General features: G+C 38.2%; 2 protein-coding genes across 3 annotated transcripts in view; both read right to left on the bottom strand.

Moving 5' to 3' along the window:
* Positions 1-3,838: 3,838 nt before the first annotated feature.
* Positions 3,839-9,065, bottom strand: MYL7 (myosin light chain 7). Its single transcript, XM_087969805.1, has 7 exons — positions 9,007-9,065; positions 8,216-8,326; positions 7,460-7,535; positions 5,737-5,841; positions 4,789-4,867; positions 4,596-4,644; positions 3,839-4,098 (listed from the first exon to the last, which is right to left on the bottom strand). The coding sequence occupies exons 2-7, from the start codon at positions 8,249-8,251 to the stop codon at positions 3,997-3,999; spliced, it is 447 nt and encodes a 148-aa protein (XP_087825931.1). The 5' UTR covers positions 8,252-8,326; positions 9,007-9,065; the 3' UTR covers positions 3,839-3,996.
* Positions 9,066-11,767: 2,702 nt separating this feature from the next.
* The window catches only part of GCK (glucokinase), a 40,347-nt gene continuing 31,142 nt past the window's right edge, over positions 11,768-20,972 (bottom strand). For both annotated transcript variants that reach the window (XM_087969989.1, XM_026671390.2), the window contains exons 9-10: positions 19,441-19,674; positions 11,768-14,183 (exon numbers count right to left, since the gene is read on the bottom strand). In XM_087969989.1, coding sequence (XP_087826115.1) covers positions 14,039-14,183; positions 19,441-19,674 — 379 coding nt within the window. In that variant the 3' untranslated portion in view covers positions 11,768-14,038. The remainder of the gene's footprint in view (positions 14,184-19,440; positions 19,675-20,972) is intronic.

The raw sequence follows: 20,972 nt of genomic DNA, 5'->3' as shown, positions 1-20,972 counted from the left end.
TGATGAAGCAGAACCACATGAGTTCTGGGCAGCTGACAAAATGGAGTTGAGAGGGGTGGGTTTTTATATCTTCTCTTGGGCTTTGAACTTGAGCTTCCTCTGTTCCAGAATATGTATTCTATTGGCTGTTGTAGGGGCCATAGCTGGTTCTGTAGGTTGTCTGAGCTTCCAGGTTTGGTCGAAGTTTGGAGGGTGTGGTGCAACTGAGATGATACAATGAAGGAGCTTGTGTTGTGAAAGGGTGTTGGGCAATTCCTATTATCGCTGAGGGCATAAGGGCACCAACGTGCCTACTGTCCCTGTCCTATTGTTTCTTTTATTTTTTTTATTTTTCTTATATGTATCCATGTATTCATAACTATGTTTTTACTTATACCTATTATCTTGTTAGCAATTGACAAAAATAAACAAATAAATAAAATAAATAATCCTATTTATTTTGTTCAGACCTTGATGCAGGGAGTAATGGATGACCAAATCTGCATTTCTAAAAGCTGGCCTCAGCTTAGTATCTGCTTGGGGCAGGGAGCTGGAGCTCTGAGTTTCTGTCTCCCTTAGGATTTTTATTTCTCTTCTAGGGGAAATATTTCATCCTGCCTTTTTAATATTTCTCAAAATATTTCATTCTTCTAGGAGAGGGGTAGATGCTAACTTTTTACAGTACCATGCTCTGATGTTTAGAAATGATAGATAAAACTCACTCCACCACAACAGAAATCAGAGAGCATCTAATAACTGTTTTCTGACATTCTCCTGAAATAGCAAATCATCCCAAATGTGTATTATCCCTTAAAGGGAGGAGAGATTGCTATAAAGTAAAAAAACACACACCCCCAAAAAAAACAAAATACAGAATGGTTAGGCTTGACTACATGGCAGCAAGTGTTTGGAGAATTAAAGAAAAATACCTACAGATTATGATTTTAATCTATACACTTACGTTAGCCATTAGCTGGTGCTGCTGATACATTTGGGCTTCATTGTAGAAGCCAAAAATAGAGATACCAGCTTATTTAATAAATCATCTATAATCATAAAACCAGGAGAAAAGATGGCAAAAGCCTTGTCTGAAACCACTGGGATTTCAAAGTTTTCACCTCAATTTTAAACATCTCTTCCAGATCAAAGAATCATAGACTGAACCATCTGTTCAGCATATAAATCAAAATTAAAGTATCCCTGACAAAGTGCTGGACACATTCAACAAGAGGAAATACCCCACCTTTAAGTAATTGGTTCCATATTTCAAGTTATGCTTACCATTAAGAGATTCAGCTGGAATCCTCAATTCATTATCTGAAGACTATTACAGATAGTATTTGACTTACAACAATTTGTTTAGCAACTGTTTGAAGTTACAACAGCACTGAAAAAATGTACAACTAGTCCTCACACTTATGACTGTTGCAACATCTCCAGAGTTATGTGATTAAAATTTGGGCATGTATTTACCATGGTTGCACTGTCCTGCTTTGGGTCATGTGATCATAATTTGTAATCTTCTCAGATGGCTTCCAACAAGCAAAGTGTCAGATCTGTGTATCTGTCATTTCTTCAATGGAAGAAGAAATTGGGGGGGGGGGGGACTGATAAAGAAATCCTTCTTGATGTAACCTGAATATATTTAATCTTATATCGAATTTGTATAACCTACACATCATACAATGGAGGGATGAAACCCAGATGACCGGAACCTATCACCTCTGGGAGAGACAGCCAGGAGATGAAGAGACCATAAAAATTCCACAGTGAGATGTGTCAGGAATGACATGTTAAAGTTTATGAACAAAAAGGTACATTCTTCTAAAGGCATTGTTTTTATTTTAGGACTCACTTCTTATGGAACTGCTATTACAGTGGATATTGCAACAAAAGAGTGCAACATGTAATTGCCTTCTACAAGACATTATTATTTGTTATTTAAATTTATAAGCTGCCAAAAGTTGCTTTGCAGAATGGGTGCATATAAATCTAAGATATGCTTCTCTCCTGCTCTGCAATCAACAAGGCTGTTGAACCAACATTCTTCAGATGCATGTACTCCCTCATTCTGTTCTTATCCAGTTGACCATCAGCACTCCATGTTTCATGTAGATACCAACACTCTTAGTGTACTATTGGAGTGATTTTTATTTTGTTCTTTCCCATTTTAAAGATATTAATATATGATCTCTGTCAGAGATCAAATAAATCTGCTGATTTTACTTTTTATGCCATAGTCTGCTGTAAAAATCATGCCTCTTCAAAGTAGATATACTATCTACTTGAAAAGAAAACTAGACCAAATATTTACCTTTAAAAATATTTGAGTGGGTCTTAAATTAATTAAGAACCTGGTAAAAGATGACAAAATTTTAATTTTAATCTTTACTCTTCCTAAGTTGAGCATCTTAAGGACAGGGCTGTCTTCCATTCAATTAAGCAAATGACTTGCATTCCCTTTAAAATACAGGTTGTAACCTATGTGGTTACAAGAGAATTTGGTGTGAATCAGAGTGGGAAAGAGTTAAATTCTCTCATCCCGTCCACTCAGTTCTGAGCTTCCTTGTCAGTGCTATTTATATTTATATGACAAATAGCATGTGTTTTAATTTTGTTTACACTATTATCTTCACCTCTAATTTAGCCTTCCAGAGAAACTGAATCAAAATACTGGTTTCCCAGAAACATTATTTGAAAAGCTCACTTGCAATCAATTTGGAGAGCTGAAAGACAAGGGAAAGTTTAGAGTGCAGCATGAGGCACATAATAACTCCACAATAACACCAACCACATCATCATCAAGGCCAAGAGCAAAAAGGAAACAACTACACCATGATGCAAGTGCGAAGGGAGCAGAGTTTGCATTGCAACTGTCAGATGTCTGTTTCGTCATTTGCTTCCCTTTTATTCCCCACTACAAATACACACTTCTCAATGGATGGGGCCAGATTCAATATGATAGCTTAGAGGGATTGAACAAGAAAGCTACTTATAGATGATTGAGCAAATAAGAAATCTAAAGAATTATGATCATCATCATTATGCCTTGTGTCCTTCTCTCTTCACCAGCCAGGGTGGCGCAGTGGTTAGAATACAATATTGCAGGGTAATTCTACTGACTGCCAGCAGTTCGATTCTCACAGGTTCAAGGTTGTGGCAAGGTCAATAAAATGAGGACCCAGATTGTTGGGGGTAATATGCTGACTCTGTAAGCTGCTTAGGGCTGTAAAGCACTGTGAAGCGGTATATAAATCTAAGTGCTGTTGCGATTGCTCTCCCAATGCCCATCGTCATTTCAAAACCAAAAGGTGGAACATGAGTTTATTCTCCTTCCACACCAAATCTACTCAAGTTTTTTTTTTTTTTTTTTTTTTTGCAGATTGGTGGTGGCAGTGTAAGGGTTGAAAAATTCTCATTTTAGCCCAGGTCTACTCAGCTAAAAATAAGCCAAGAGCTATCTGGCAGCAGTTACTTTCCAAGTTAAACATGGTCTCTTTAAAAGGCGGCAGTATTATCTTGGGATACAGAAAGTAGGACTGGCATATGCAGAAAAGAGGAATCTTCGGTGGCATTTGCTGAGCAGGATGGATAGCATCCCTAACTTAATCCCCATTTGTTCTGACCATCCCAGAATGGAGCTGGAACTGGCCTATTATCTCATCGCAAAGCTGAAGAAATCCATATTAAGGTGGGCAACCCATATTTTTCTTGGCCCTGGGTTGGCATATGCCCAAGTTTGGGACTAACAAGACCAAAACTTGTTTAGCAAGTCACTGAGTTGCAACCACGTCTTTGCCCCAATCTGGTGCCCACCAGATGGGATGTATTACGATATCCATAATCCTTAGCCACCACACAAACACAAGAGGTACTTCTACTCTGTATCCTTCATCTTTTTCTCCCACCTGTCACAACCAAGGTCTCATTGTTTTTCATGAAGTTGTTTATTGTAATCTTTAACAAAGTAGGGTGGGTGAAAGGGAGTTGCCTCCAGGCCTTGCCTTACTCAAGTCTTCAGTCTTCCTTCTCATCTCCATGTGTGATGATATAACACAAAGATTTGTAGTCAATGTTTCCAGCTACATCCATAGGAGCAAGAGAAAACATTTGCTCTACCTAGATAGGAAGAAACCCAGAGACTAGAGTAAGTATGGGAAATCACAGTCAATCAACCTTTGAAGGTCTTGCAGTAAGATCCCTGAGGATTCCTCTCTCCATCAAAGCCCTGGCCAATGGTAAACAACCCATTGGTCACACAGGCGTCCTCAGTCTTTCCAACAGCTCCTGAGAACACCAGCATAAAGTTTTCAAAAATCAACAGCAAACTTCCAACATTTGGTGAGGTGTTTTGAAAAAAGAAAATAGATATGATATGTTAAATAGATCTAATGCAATGATTAAATAACAAAACCTCAGGATCTGAAAAGTAAAATTAAAAATTCCATGTATCATGTCTGAACATGTAGCCAAGGGTAGCCATTTTGAAACAAATTCTATCAGTATCAAGCATTTATCAATTGATATATGAGTGAAAGGCATCTCCTAGGTTTGGTTGGTCTTGTGAGAAAAAAATTTGTGCCAAAGAAGGGATTTTGATAGAAGGATTATCTCACCTCCTCGAGAGAAAACTTGTCAGCTTGAGTTACCAGAAGTTGTTTAAACCTGGAAAACAATTTTTTAAAAGTGTTGTTAAAAAGTGTCAGTGTTGTTGAAAATGTTGCCTACAGAACTCTGGTTTTGGTTGTTCAATAGAAGGCCTGAAGGGATAATAAAACACATACACAAGCACACAGTTCTTGAACTTACTCCTCTTTGTTCACTAAGCCAGTTCCATTTGGGTCAAAGAGTTTGAAGGCAGCAAGGATGGATTCCTCTGGATCAGTGCCTAAAGAAGATACGGTTACTTAGGAACAGATAAAACTGCCTTTTGGAGTTCTTTTCATTGGATATGGATGGCTCTCGATACTGCTTAAATCAAGTGTGGACAAAATTTTCCAGGCTAGAGGATACAGAAGCAACCTTCTAAATAATTAGTATCATAAAGCTAAATTGGAGTTCATACTATTTAAATTGAATTATAATAGAATATGCTTATTGTCATGGATTTAATATTTGTCCTCTTCTATCACATTAAAACAACAACTATGAGATTTCCAGAAAATGGATCCAAGGCTTTAGGATGCTGCTTATCACCCCACAATCCCAGGGATGTGAATCTTTACTTAACCTGGTTATTGAATTAATTGATTTCCTGCGCTGGTACTATACATTGAATTTAAAATCACTGAAACAGGCTGGTTTTGTGCAACATGTTTATCCGCTAGTAAATAAAGATGCACTTTCCCAAGTTTCTTTACTTATTTTGCAGATGTCCCATTAAATTTAATCAAATTTAGGTGGTGTAAATGCCCTCTGTTAAAGCTTTATTAAACCTGGTTAAATATAAGGTGCAATTGCAGCCCCTGACTGCCAGCACCTCTCTAGGACTTCAAATAAAAGTTTTTTTCCCCTGGAAATGTGTTAGATAAAGTCTGGAGTTTTGTGCATGCATGATAGTGGGACTCTGCCACTTAACTGTAGCTAAACAGTGAATCTTGTATGGGGAAGATGTTCCTCTTGTCTTGGGAGAGAAATGACAGAATATATCAACATTCTAAGAAGAAGTGGAAATTTGGGAGTGTTGGAACAAAAGGAAAATATTGAAACTCCTCTTGATTAATGAGCAAATTCCAAGATATGATAATGCTCGCTTACCATTCAGTTTCTCCCCAAAGAGTGTTAAGAAGACAGTGAAGTTAATTGGTCCTTTCCCTTCCTTCAGCATCTCTTCCAGCTCTTCATCCTTCACATTCATTTTGCCTGTAGAAAGAAAGCTGATCGCAGTCAACATTCCTAGCTGCAACAATGGCCTATATTGACTATTGTTTGCTTTGACCAATTGTGAGTCTAAAGTTCCTTCCAGAGTATAGCAGATGTGGAATGTTTGAACAAGGCACAATTCCTGAATGCTTTGTTTTCACTTTTATACAGAATAACAGTGTTGGGAAGGACCTTGGGGGTCTTCTAGATCATGAGGAAACAATCCAGATTCCCAACATCTCGGGAAAATATCAGATATGTGGAATTTTGATAACATCTCTACTTACCAACAGACTTCCAATAGCTGCCTTTTCAGAGAGGGCATCATTTGAAGGTATATTTTCCCTTAACATGGCCTTCAGGACAAGACAATACCAGGACAAAGCAGTGAACCAGTTCATATACAACGTGATAATTTTACAACCACTAGCACTGACTATGTTACCTAGTTTGGTAATGAAACATTTGCAAGGAAACAACCAGGCTCAGAGAGCTCCAAGAGCCCCGTAGTTCAACCCCTAGCTACAAATATTCTCTTTCTATCAGTAACCATTCTCTCCTGCACATTAACAATTATAATTTTAGAAGCAATACTTTGACATCTTGGTATCTTGCATCCTAGAATTGAGGGGCCACATCCAGTCCTATGACCTTCACATTTTCTTCTTCTCCTCTAAGGAAAGAATGCCTTGAAACAAAAGACTGTCCTTGGATGGGTCTTCCAATGTCAAATTAAAGCACAGTATACCAGTCGTTGCATGCATGATAAAAAGGGAAAGTTCATTCCATCTTATGAAACTGTTTATTAACAGTAACACCATCCAGAATTGAAGAGGAGTACTTAGAGTTCCAAAAATAACACAACTACAGCTAGTGTTACAGATAAGCAAATTCCATCTTTCTCCTCATCTTCCCCCCTTCACTGTACTTCCACTTTGAAAGATCACTGCAAATGTTGCATTTCGGTCCAGAGAAATGTAACAAATTCTTCAAAAGAAGGAATTAAGAGCAGAGGGGAGCAGAACAAATGCTAAAAGACTCTCTCTCTCTTTCTCTCTCTCTCTTTTTGCAAAGAAAACATTCCTATTGTCTCTAGCATGGAAAGAACAAGAGGAGGGGTGATAGCTGAAAAGGAAAATGTGAGAAATGTTTCTCTCTACCTGAGACCTGTAAAACTGTTCCTGGTCGGAGTAAGCAATACTAAACAAATTAAATAAATAGTCCGACTCAGAGGTGTCCAACATTAGCAACTTTAAGACTTGCAGACTTCAACTCCCAGAATTCCCCAGCCAGCCATGGTTAAACCAGCTAGATGGTTTAATTTATCTTCCACTATACCTGGGCCTTATTAGTATAACCCTTTACATCTTGCTACACTTACTATGAATTTATGTCCTAGTTGTTTCCATGAATAAAGCAGTAGATAAACATACTATCTGATTCAATCTGGCTTTCAAGTTTGGAAGAGACCAGAATTTTGTGACATTCTGCTGGAAAACTGGCCGTCAAATCTCAGGAAAATGCCAGGCTGTTTTTATTTTTGTTAATATCTTTACTAAAGAAAAAATTCTTGAACTTCCTCAGATTGTTGTTTCATAACCACAGTAAACTCACTCACCGAGTTGACTGTATGTCTCCTTCAAATCAGATTTGCTGATAATTCCATCTCGATTCTGGTCAATGCAACTGAATGCCTTGGGGAGTAAGCAAACATAGTCAGGTTCCTTAAGTACAATTACTCATACAAATATGTTCCTGCCTTGTATTCTCAGGAACCACATTCTTCAGACTCTTATCTCTCCTGCGAGTGTGCTCTTTTAAGAGCGTAGACATCCTTGATGCTTGACAGAAGCCACAAGTGTTATTTTTATTTATTCCTTCACTTTCATGCAATATCTTCCAAATATTTTTTTCCTAGCCTGTATCACCAACACCAAGTGATAAACCCAGTCTGAAAAATAAAGCGGCTGCACCAAAACTGGATTTGGAATGTACTTAATCTTTTTAAATAAATTAAAACATCCCTAGAATATGTTTCATACCCTCTCCTTTATTGTTCATATTAATGAGGGAACTGGCTATAAAACAGGGCAAAACATCTTCCCATTCAAGATAAGAATTACCTCCACTCACCATATGGCTAAAATCTGATTATTCACATGGCACTTAACATCATTATCCTTAGCTACATCAAGCAGCCTGCAAGAAAAATTCCCCTTTTAAAGGAACAACGAGTACAGCATAATCATCATTACAATAAAGGAGCTGCTGAAATGGCTTTAAAAGAGAACAGCATAAATATTTTAAAAAGAAGCAATGCTGGACACAGTTTTGATTGAAAATTTCTTAGCTACAGGATCCTAGATTGGCTCACCTCCTTAAACTCCTGGATCTGTGATTGCTCAAACATTGAGAAGACGTTGGAAGAACCTCTCTGTGCCCGCTTAGCAGCAGTTTTGCTTCGGGTCCCGGCTTTTCTACTAGCCTGGAAAAAGGAAGAAGGATCAATAGAAAATCCACAATCCTAAGGCTCAGCTAACCTTTTTGCTTCCAGAACCATTCCCTGTTTTTAAAACTTATGGCAGACTCGTCAAAATGTTTTTTCTTTCAAGGGTTATATTTATCAACATTGACTATATTAAAAATTAAATTTAATGATGCCGTGGAATGTATTTATTGATTCAGGTTAAGAAAAGCAATAGACTCATTAGAGATTAACACAGTGGTGGGATTCATCCAGTTTGCACCACTTCAGGAGAACCGGTTGTTAACTTTCTGAGCAGTTTGGTGAGCTGGTTTTTGGAAGAAATTATTAGGGCAGAGAACCGGTTGTTAAATTATTTGAATCCCACCACTGGATTAACATAGTATTGTTCCCAAACAACCCTATATTTTTCAGCAAATAAAAATACTATGAGAAGAGTGCCCTGGTTTTAAAAGTTTGCAGATACCTTCCATATCTGGCAAATATAATGAGGAGCTCTGAAAAGGTCCTAGGACCACACTTTAAGAAACACTGCTGAGAACAACCAAACGGATGTACTAGCTCCTACATTCTTGTAAAGTACAAAAGAAACAAAATACACAACATTTCTGACATTCTCAGTTCCTATACCCTCTGTAGATTCACTGAACTCACTGGATGAAGGGGTGGGGGAACACTACCCATTGCAAAAAAGTCTTTCTTTGCTTCCACGCAACCCTTCTTCGTAACAGTGTCTCCATGCAAAGCAAAGGATCCGAGAAATCTGAGTACCAAAATGAAACATCTTTTTTTTAAAAAAATCAGGATTATCCCTGGAAGCAGTTAAAGCAGATGCATTATGCCTTAAAGCATGCCACAATTTTATTTTGATTCAGCAATTGCTTATTGAATTTCTACAAAAACTGTGTTCAACCATAGAGATATGAGATCTTTCCAGCATGACTGGAGCATGTTTCTTTGCTTATTATTATTATTATTTGCATGCTTAAATGCCCAAAAGTGGCTTGCTTGTTCACTCTATGGACTGAAAAAATGTATGTAGGCTCCTCAGCTCAGTTAATGTGGTACAGGGGAGGGGGAGAGAACTGTCTTCAGTCAAAACTCAACCACTGCAAGAAATACAACAGAACAACAATGGATACATGGTCTTACTCACCATCTTGGGTTTCCTCCTGAAGAACAAAGGTTGTCCAGTTGGTGTTGCGGGTAAGTTCAGCCTATATCTCAGAGCTTATCTCTTAGTGAGCTAAATTAGGAACTCAGTTGCAGAAGACAGCCAAACTTGGTTGTTTGACTCTGTAATGATTGATAAGGCCCAGGGAATAGCATTTCACTGATGGAAAAAGGTTGGATCTTCAGGTTGAGCATTCCCTTCTGAATAGAGTTTTCCTGGCTGATCCCAATGGGTGCAGTATATATATTAACAGTTGATTGTACGACACACCTACTTTACCACCATTTTTATTCATGAAATTATTTAAAGAAAACCTACTAGAATTTCCTACTTAAAGCAAATCTACTGGAATTGCTAGAGTCATTCCTTATGTACCAGTGAGGATCCCACTAGGCTGACTAACGAAGAACAGAAAAACAATATTATAAGCCACCCCCAATACTGGGCAATCAAGTTCATTTGCACTTTTTGCCCACAATGAGAGTTTACAGGCCATTCATCGCTCCAAACTTTAAAATTAGAAACTTAAATTTTAAAGTTAAAAACAATATTTTAAATATCAGACTTTCAGAAAATTAAGCTTCAGGAGTGAGCCTGCCAATAAACTAATAGATTAGTCCTCTAAATGGATTTGCCCCCTGATGGAGTTTTTCCATGTATTTTGCCAGGAAATGTAGATAAGGCAGGCTTGAAAAGCCAGTATCCACCTAAGCATAGCAATGTGCTCCGAATCAATTGGCAATGTCCATTTAGTTTTCCGAATTCATAGAGACCTAACTAGAGGTGGTATTCAGCAGGTTCTGGAGAACCGGTAGCAGAAATTTTGAGTAGCTCAGAGAACCGGCAAATCCCACCTTTGACTGGAGATTTTACAGTATCCTTCCCCTGCCACGCCCACCAAGCCACACCCACAGAACCGATAGTAAAAAAATTTGAATCCCACCACTGGACCTAACCCTAACTCTAAGTGCATTTGCCCCCCAGTGGGATTTTCCCATTTATTTTAGCAGGATTACCATGTTAGTTGCCACTATTATGGGATGAGTTGTGTTTTGTTTTCATTTAAATGATAACTTTGAAATTTACCATTGCAGCATAAATACTGGCGTTTTTATATTATAAGCAGTCTCTTATATTTACATCTTCTTTTTCTTTCGATGCATTCCCTGGATGCTTTTATATGTTATATTCTTTAGGAATATTAATAACTAGCAATTCATTTTATTATATATCAGTGGTGATGAACCTTTTTGGCACCAAGCGCTGAAATGGGAGCATACGTGCATGCGCGCACCAGAAACCAGAAGAACAGCTCCCCAGAGCACATGTACGTGCTGGCCAGCTGGTCTTCGCACGTGCAGGAGTGCTGGAAACCAGAGGCTTAGCTTCCTGGCGCGCTGGTCTTCCGGTTTCTAACATGCAGAGGTGGTATACACCAGGTTCTGACCAGTTCTGGAGAACCGGTAGCGGAAATTTTGAGTAGTTCAGAGAACTGGCAAATCCTACCTCTGACTGGCCCTGCCCCCATCCCTTCTCTGCCTCCCGAGTCCCAGCTGATTGGCTGGGTCTTCTTTTGTTGCCCTGCACAGGAGAACGGAGCTGGAAAGCAAGTTAATGGGATAGGGAGGGAATGGGATTTTGCGGTAACCTTCCCCTGCCACGCCCACCAAGCCATGCCATGCCCACCAAATTACACCCACAGAATCTGTAGTAAAAAATTTTGAATCCCAGCACTGCTAACGTGTATGCACGTGTGAAAACCAGCTGGCCAGCATGGGCATGCATGCTGGGGAACTGGTTTCCGGTGCTCCTGCATGTGCGAAACCAGCTGGCTGGCGTGTGCATGTGTGCCAGAAGCTGCTCTTCTGGATTCTCGTGCTCCCGCTGGAACCCGGAAGAGCAACAGGCGACAGTTGTTGTGCCCGGAGAGATGGCTCTGTGTGATACTTCTGGCACGCATGGCCTAGGTTCGCCATCACGGTTATATATACTCATATTTTTAAAAATACCCTACAAGTGAATGTTATTAAATTATTCCCTAAGTTTCTCATCACTGTTTGTGTATTTGAATGTTTCATACCCCACTCTAATAACCATTCTGAAATCCTGTACAAATAAATAAAGAGTAAGGCTGACTTTCATATCTGCCTGCCTGCCTGGGATTTCTCTGTATACTACTTCTTTACAGATACTGCAGTTATGTATTGTATTCCGATTTAGTGCATAGAATAATCATTGGAAAATGAATGACACAGGAATAACTTTTACCCATATTTTAATTTATTTTAATGTAGGTGAGTTAATATAAAAGGCCCTCCAAAACTATGGAAAAGTAGCAGGATTCAGAAGTAAAATAAAACAGGAAAATAAACAATATTATGCCAGTGATAAGAAAGCAAGTGTGCCTAAGCCAAGCAACTGTATGACCAAAAACGCAATAGGGAAAATGGAGATTGGCAAGATATTCCATTAAAAAAGCAGAATTATGTGTGCTTCTAAACTGTGCAAATATGTTTGTATTCTAAACATCCAGGAAATAGATGTGTCTGTTTGTCATTTTCTGACCTGCTCATCAATTTATCTTTCTGATTTATCTTTTTGATTTTATGTCAAGGGCCTGTACATTCTTCATCTTACCCAGTGTTTCATACAAATTGCTCCAGGATCTCCCCACAACTTTTTTCATTACTCTACCCATAAATCTTTCTTTATTTCATCTCAAGTACATCTGGACTAGAATCTTTATAGCATTCACCCAATTGTCAATTTCAGCCACTGCAACACAAATCATCCTTGTCTTTACTAACTGGCATTTTTTTTCCAACTACAACTCCACATTAATCGGCTCATTATTTGAATATCAACAAATCATTGCTCAGCCCAAATTCAGCCATGTAGGGAAATTGCAAAACCGTTTCATAGTTAGCAAATGACAGTCTGGGATCTGTGTTTTTAGAGGAAGTATTGCAGTTTCTATTTTTCTCAGTCTCTAAAAATAGAACCAGAGCTAAAAAATAAAAGCTGAAAAAGAAAATTAGGAAATGATAAGGATGTAAGGCTCCAGGACTGATTTTTTTATACTCTGCCAAGACTCTTCCAATGCTTGTTAACAATAGGTAGTGTGGTAGTCTAATGTTTTATGGGCAATCACACTGAAATGGCAATTAACCTCTACTGCAAATAAATTAAATCTGGGTGTTAAAGCCCAACACAAGTGAATCCTACCTAAGCCCACATTTACTAGGGGAAAATGTAACCCCTGGATTCAGCCAGATGCTTAATGAGCCTGTCACTCTGCCTCTCTCCCACTCTTCTAACGTCATTGTTGGTATAGAGAATAATCTGTTTGTTCTCAGGCCTCCTGGATTCACGTTTGACCTAGATCTGTAATGTCATGAAAGCAAATGAAGCTTCAAACATCTGGGTTGTACTATTTCTGGAGACAGTATCTCAAGTTCAGATTTGATACATTCACTTAGGGCCTTTCTCTGTTCATCAGTTGAATTCCACCTGCGTTGAGCTGACAGAAAACTATAAGGAATGTGAGTTTGGCTGTTCTCATTTGTGATCCATTTATTGCTTCTAATGTCTTTGATCCCAGTCATCGCCCTGAGTTCTCTCCAGGACAAGGCTGGCAAAGTCTAACAGATTTTAGCAGGAGCAGCTTCAAGGCATCTGTCAGGGGATAGGAGAAAATATTTGTGGCTAACCACAAATAAGTCAGTCTCAAATGGGTTAGGGACAAAGTGAAGGCAGTGCCATGTGAATCCAGTGGAAAAAAGAGGTTCTTATGGCAGGGGATCTTTGTGCTGTGGTTGAAAGCAAGTGGGGAGATAATATAGCCCAAGTTACATTAAGACAGAATTAAGAGCTACCTGGGGAAGAAAATCAGCACCAACATTTCCTAGAAACATTGAAATGGAGATGATATCTGTTTTAATCTCCTTAGAATCAAATTTTCTAAAGAAACCAGTAGTACATTTTGGATGATTCTACACTTTAGACTTGGTATCTGTGCCTTCCTTTGCTATCTTCTAAGTGCAATGCTCTGCATTCTATAAAACAAGGCTCCAATAATCATTTCACTAGGAAAACAGTTTTTGGGTTATTCTTCTTATTGACCAATTGGTCAAGATCTTTTTGTTGAGCAAATTTGCTCCCAACAAATTAACTTCCTCCCTGTTCACTTAACACCACCATAGAATTACATGAATTGTTTTAATACATAAATTGAACACCCCTCAATTCATTAGTTAAACTCTAACCCATATCCCCCTCCCACCCTCATGCATTATAGGAGATTTTGAAGAAAAAGGAAAAGTTGAAGTTTGAAAGAATAATTGCATTCTCTACAAATAGACATTAGAAGGAACCCAATGTTGATCCAGCCATCATCCAGCTGTCCAGTGGTCATTCTACTCCCCAGGAAAAATTTCCTCCTACTGGTCCTGCTCCTGGCACATCCCAAACACCACATCCTGGGTCACTGAAAAGAAGAGATGCTTTCCTTGAAGATAGCCTTCCTTCCATGGTCCATCTCATTGGGCAATCATGCAAGCCATTTTGTATGCTACAGCAGAAATGAGAGCGGCTCCTCGGCCACTGCCTTCTTCTGATTGCAGGAAGGTGATGTCACAGCCCGGAGTGAGTTGCCTGACTGATGCATGGAAACGCTTTTTGAAACTGTGAACAGAAGAAAAACAGGAAGAGAAGGAGGAGAAAGGAAGAGTAAGTGTTTTCAGAATCACCCTCTTGAATTAGTCTTCTCCAAACTTGAGAAGAAATCTCTTGCACAGGCAGGGTTTTCAGAGCCCTTCCATGCAGACATCAATGTTGCAACTCTACAGCTATATTAACACAACATGGTGACCTTGTTTATAAAACCAAACCTGGTTAAATTGTTTGGGTTTCAGGAAACTCTGGAGTATAAATTGAACAACACTCTGCTAGATCTGCAGAACTCTGAACAACATGAACTGGTAAGCCTCCCACTTCTTAAAATGGATCCCTCCTATCCACCCCATATTTCAGGTTTCATTTTATCCAGGATGAAGCAGGTTGTGTTGAAAGCAGCCTAGACATGTAGACAGGCCCTTTGTGGCATTCAAGAGTCCAATTTGTTGGGTTAAGCCTCAACAATGAGCTTGAAACACGGAAGTGAGGTGTTTCGTCTTCCAGTTATTGTTTCTGATATCCTGCCTGGTACTCTGAAGTTTGCTGTTGTCACAATATGGAGCTGTTTTGGAGCAAATTGAATGTCTTTGGCAGCAGTTTTTTCAACCAGGCTGAATAAGGGCCAAGCTACATGTTATGCATGAAAGCACCTCTAATCTTTTGTTCACCTATGGCTTTTCAGCTGTAACTCTTCTCATTCCCACGGACAGCCCATGGATTTGCAACATGGACAATATTTAAAAAGTCATGAATGCACTAACACACACACACACACACACAAAATTATGTATTTGATATGCAGAGGATGCCAGATTCTAAGAAACAATGGGAAAATCAGATTGTAACACATATTCAAAAGTTTGCATTTACTCGAAAAGGTTCTCAACATTCTCTTCAACATGGACCCTGTTTAAATACCTTTTGTGGCCATGGACCATGACCCTGGATGCCCAAGACTTAAGATTTAAAGCACAACTTTTTTTCAAGCCTTTGTAGACCCCTGTGATGACATCACAGCCCCCTCAGGGGTCCATGAATCATCGGTTGAGAACCATTGGTCTAGTGTTTTGGTCCCTCAAGAGATAGTTTAGATTGTTAGGATGCTGTTTTGCTTGAGGGATCAAATATTTTGTCCAGTCCTCTGAGACACCAAAATCCTCTCATAATACCTTCACCTGGGATCCTAGACATTTTTTCACAATTGGCAACATTTCAGTGTGACTGTATCAAATATCTGATCATTTGAAAGGCCCCTGTACACCAGGAAACCAAAATTGTATCATGAAAGTATGTGTGATAACATGGACAACTTTGGACCCACTATAGAGATGGAATTGTGAGAAAATATATAGTTGAAATTTGCATTATGAAATTTGCATTATGTTATAATTTAGAAAGTTTATCAAATGATATATGTTGCTAAAAAGACTCCAGAAAAGTTGTCTAGATTGTATAAGGATCTTTCAAATTTAGACAACGTGAAGGGTCATACTTGGTAGACTTTAAAACCCCAACAATTTCTGTTTCAATTAAATACTATATAATACAAAGGGTTTTAAAGATCAACTTTCAACTGAAATCAGAACTTTTCTTGCTGGGATTAATGGATAGGCAATTAGAAAAGAGCCATGGAGGATTATTTTGATATATGATTACTATTTTGGGAGTGTTATATGCACAAAAATGAAACATTTTTGGGCTTCCGGTTTTAGACGTCCCTGAAGACGGACTGTTGACCACGACTGTCCGTGGCCTTGGTCCATCCTTCTTCGTCTGAGAGCCCCGACCAGCTAGATCTGGGGCAGAAGCTGCCTCATAGGGGTGTTGGAGGAAGGGGAGACCGTCAGCCGGGTAAAGGGGGGTCACAAACCCCCTCCCTGGCTTGGCAAAGCTCCCTCCCGAAGAAGTCTGAAGCGGTGGTCTAAAATGGCCACCCTGAAGGGGAAGAGTAAGCCGGAATAAGATTGTGCTGGAGAGAGAAAGAAGCGGACAGCAGGAGAAACGGGATGCTATAACTAAATGAAAGGTACCCCAGGATTAATTTTTAAGATTTTTTTTAAAAAAAGGATTTAAAGCGGTGAAGACAAAGGAGATAAAAAAAGGTGTGGATTGTTTCTTGACAGTGGTGGGGCTTTGAACTGAAAAAGGTAGAAGCTGGAAAAAGAAACCATTTAACTAATTTGGATAAATATATTCTGTTACCATATAAGCACTAATAAGGCTGAATTTGTGACTGTCAAAGAGAAAACGCAATATCAATTGGATTTGATTTTTTTTGGAAGCCTCGAACAGATGAATTTAAAAAAAGGGGGGGTGAAGATTTGTTATGATAAAAAGTGCCATTTAATGGTTAAAGTTAACTTGTTTTTTTTACTAAATGACTGTTTCTTAAAAATCTTAAGGGTTGATACAATATAACAAGATCTTTGAAAAATTAAAACTTTGAAACAAAAAAAAAGGCAGGAAGATTCTGCCCTGAATTGTTGATTCTGGCTGGACTTGGTATTGGACTAGTTATGAACTTCAAATCTGAGAGGAATAAAACAAAAGTTGACTGTTGGAAACTAACCTCATAGACACTATTTAGATTAAATTATTAGACAAAAACATGTAAAATGGTGATATCTCTTCTGGAATTAAAAATGGACCTCAGAAACATGAAAGAAATATTATAAGAATGAGATGAATCATTGGGTTATACTTTCAATTTTTTGGAAAATGTGATCTTAGAATATGAACAACAAAGACAACAAAGACAAAAGATGGAAGATGAGGTGTAGCTGACTACAGAACTATCATCGGGAACAAAGAACTCTGCAAAGAAGGAGAAGAAGAGTGGGAAATAAAAATATGAGACGTAAGAAGTTAAATAAAAAAGGGAATATTTGTAAAATTAAAAAAGGTAAACAGAAACAGCAGAAAATTGAACGGTGGAAGGAAGCTATAAATAGGGAGGGGGATAAAAACTGGAGTGGCAGAATAAAGGGGAAAATGAAAGGGAAAAGAAGGGATAAGAAGCAGGATTTGGAAACAAAGAAATATGGGAATTGTAAAAAATGAAAAGGAATTGTTTATTTAGAAGGCATAAAGACAATGGCTAATTAATATCTTAAAAGGGGATTCTGCAAGATGAGGAGTAGTACTTTAAATATACTTAAAGTTATGAATATTGTAGGAAATAGGGATATATAGATTATTAAGATGGAAAATAGAACTGATATTCTTTGGTATTGGAATGTAAGCTCTTTTCTTATATATATAGAGATGAATGTAATAATTAATGGAAGATGTTTACTAAATATATTGAAATAATTGAAATGAAATATGAGGGGGGTTGTAATGGAGTAGATTTTTTTTAGTTCTGGAAAGTAGCTTTTTTTTGTTTAATGATATAAAGATGAATGGAATAATTAATGGAATATGTGTATTAAAATAATTGAAATGATATAGGAAGAGAGCTGGAATGGAATTAATATCAGAGTTTAGGATTAAATGAATAGATTAATATGTTTTCTTTAGTTTGAAATTGTAAATAATTTTTATGAATTTAAGAAGGGAAAAAACCATGCAGAATCTGATTTATATTTGCTATGTAGTTTTAAAAGGATTATTAATTTCAATTTTTAGGTAATAAAAGTTAAATGTTCATTGAGATTAAAAGAGATAATTAGTGAATATGTAAACTTTAGAGGTGTGTGCTGTCCAGACAGTATATAGGTAATGGGAATTGAGATAGTTAAGTTAGAATCGGAAGCTGTCCCCTTAAGGGAATGCCTCATGGTAAATGTAGTTAATGCATCTTGGGAAATGTAGTTCATGTCATGTGGTCATATCTGTAATCCTGATTGGTCACTGAATTGACCCTTGGTTGGGTTGGGGGAGGTTCCTTCACTCTTGCCTGGACCCCAGCAGCGTGCTGGTGCCTCACCCCCTTGCTCCTTTGTTATGGGATGAAAGATCACTATTCTTTTACACTATGAAATCAGCTATGCAAAGAATTGGACATTAGATGGATCTCGACATAACCGTGAGTTATATTTGAGGATGCCTGGTGACTCAATAAAGAAACATTGTATGGAAGCCTTTGTAGAGTTGTCTGTCTGTCTTTATATTCAGCCAGCTGTCTAAAGACAGAACAAGGTGGCACACTTAAAATTGGTAATTTAAGGGGGAAACTAATTTTATAGAATGATTGTATTAAATTAGATTTTATGAATGGATGTTATAAGAATATGTGATGAAATATGCAAATATGACAGTTAAAAGTATTGAAGTATAATAACTATGAAATATGAGAAATATTGGTGAATTAAATAATGAGGCAAGCATTTGGAATAATATAATAAAGTAGAAAATGTATAAAAGCATTGTTAGGATAAGAAGTTGAATATAAAAATTGTATACGTAACTATGGTCATATTTGTATGTAAAGATGATCCTGTAATCATGCTGTTCACTAAAAAGAGACTTTTTAAAATGTGGAAAACCGAAATAAAATTTGTTTTAAAAAAATGAAACATTTTGAAATACTGACAACTGAGGAATCGTTGGTGAAGATAACAGAACTAGAAGAGATAACAAAATTAATTTGTTCATTAGAGACAGAGCAACAACAACATTTATTGGAAACTCCTTATGGATTTTTGCTGGAAAAAAAGAGAGAAATGAATTTGGGATTTATGAGCCTGAAGATTAGAAAGAGTAGCTTAGCAAGAAGGAAATTATGATGTTATCTTAGAGAGATAGGGTAAAATATAAATGCTGTCAAAAAGATCGGAAGCTACTTCTTTACAATCTTTCCTTTCCTTCCATTTCCATTGTTTTCATTTTGTTTCTTCAATAAAAAATATTTTTTTAGAGTCCATAGGCTTCAGCTTCAGAAAAGTGGTAAATATGTAGTTGGCTATAAACAAACTCTGAAAATGATTCAGCAGGGCAAAACCAAGTTGATTACCCTAGCCAATAACTGTCCTGCTTTGAGAAAATCAGAAATTGAGTACTATGCTATGTTGGTCAAAACTGGTGTCCATCGCTTCAGTGGCAACAATTCTGAACTGGGAACAGCTTGTGGGAAGTACTACAGAGTATGTACACTTGTTATAATTGATCTGGGTGACTCTGACATCATCATTAGAAGCATACCAGAACAAACCAGAGAAAAGAAAAATTAATAAACTTTAAATTTTGTGTAATTAAAAAATAAATAAATAAAATAAAAATTATATTTAAAAAAAAGGAAAACAAGGCTGTTGTGTCAAGGCTTCACCTGGGGTGGTGCTTATAGACTGAGCCATCAACGCCCACTGTAATGTTCAGCCTCTCCTCGTTCCTGCTGTCCCTCATGCGATTGATGACTCCAGCCAGCCCAGCTGAGCACATCTGGGCAGCCCGTGTGGAGACACTCTCACAGACCATCCGGACAATGTCACAGTCCATTGCAGAGGGCAACAGCTCAAAAGAGGTTAGAATGTTGTAAATCTGCTTGCAGTCACCGGCATCACTGGAAGCAAAATGGAAATATAAAACTTAGGGCAGCAGAATGACAAGTTAATTTTATTCTAAGAAAAGCTTTTCTGAATCATGTCTATCAGATGGATACAGCAAGGCCAGTAAGGGAGCCAACCCCAGTTGTAGAGTGTAGGGGAATAGGAAGCAAGACTGTACTGAGAATTTAGAGAAAAGCAGAATGGTTAGGTGATGATTGTAAATACAGCTGTGCAAAAGGTTCAAGGTTGGAACAATCTATGTGAGGGTTGGCCCGTTTCCGGCATAACTGGAATGGCCATTGTGGAATCGTGAAATAGGACAACATGAGGATGAAGTATTCTGGTCTGAGATTGTTTTGCATCCCCCTAAAAGTAAAATTTCCTCTGAGTCATGGTCAGAAATGACTTTATGGATACATCCATGTAGCTTTCTTGATAGCATTAAGCTGGTGGCTTGTCATTGCTTTCTGACTGAACGTTTTTTGGCTTTCTAATCTAACCTACTGCCTGACAATTTCCAGGGGAAATCTATGATTGGCATTCCCCCCCTCTTTTTTTTGAGTAATCTATACTGAAGGTAGCCCAGTATTCCCTTGGAAAGCAGAAAATCTATTGCTGCATGAATAAAAAAAAAACCCTCTTCCTTCTCAACCATGGAACTGATGGTCATATATAACCATCCACATCATGAAAATTTCATGAACGGTTCAGTGAAAATCTGTCAAGCCTCAATCGAAAATCTGAATTAGAAAACGGCAGATAATTTTGACTTGTTATTCATCATGGCTGATTAACAGAAGAGTCTATAATATTTGCAGAAGAAAATTGATAAGGATGAGACTCTGTTGGAATTTTTATACTCCCAGACCAGAGATGGTATTCAGCAGGTTCTGACCAGTTCTGGAGAACCGGTAGTGGAAATTTTGAGTAGTTTGGAGAACCGGTAGCAGAAATTTTGAGTAGTTCGTAATACCACCTGATTGGTCCCGCCCCCATCTATTCTCTGCCTCCCGAGTCCCAGCTCATCGGCTGGGTCTTTTTTTGTTGCCCTGCACAAGAGAAGGAGCTGGAAAGGAGGTTAGTGGGGTGGGGAGGGAATGGGATTTTGCAGTATCCTTCCTCTAGAGTGGGGTAGAAATGGGAGATTTTGCAGTATCCTTCCCCTGCCATGCCCACCAGGCCACACCCACCAGGCCCTACCACACCCACCAGGCCACGCCCACAGAACCGGTAGTAAAAAAATTTGAATCCCACCACTGTCTTGGACAGATAGATTTCAGCCACTTTAGAAGAGCCTATGGTACTTTAAATT

Source organism: Notechis scutatus, chromosome 7, assembly GCF_049901735.1.
Source record: "Notechis scutatus isolate UNSWTSFEM ecotype Mainland chromosome 7, rNotScu1.2, whole genome shotgun sequence".
In the NCBI taxonomy this organism is placed as follows: Eukaryota; Metazoa; Chordata; class Lepidosauria; order Squamata; family Elapidae; genus Notechis; species Notechis scutatus.
This window is presented reverse-complemented; position numbering and strand designations above follow the sequence as displayed.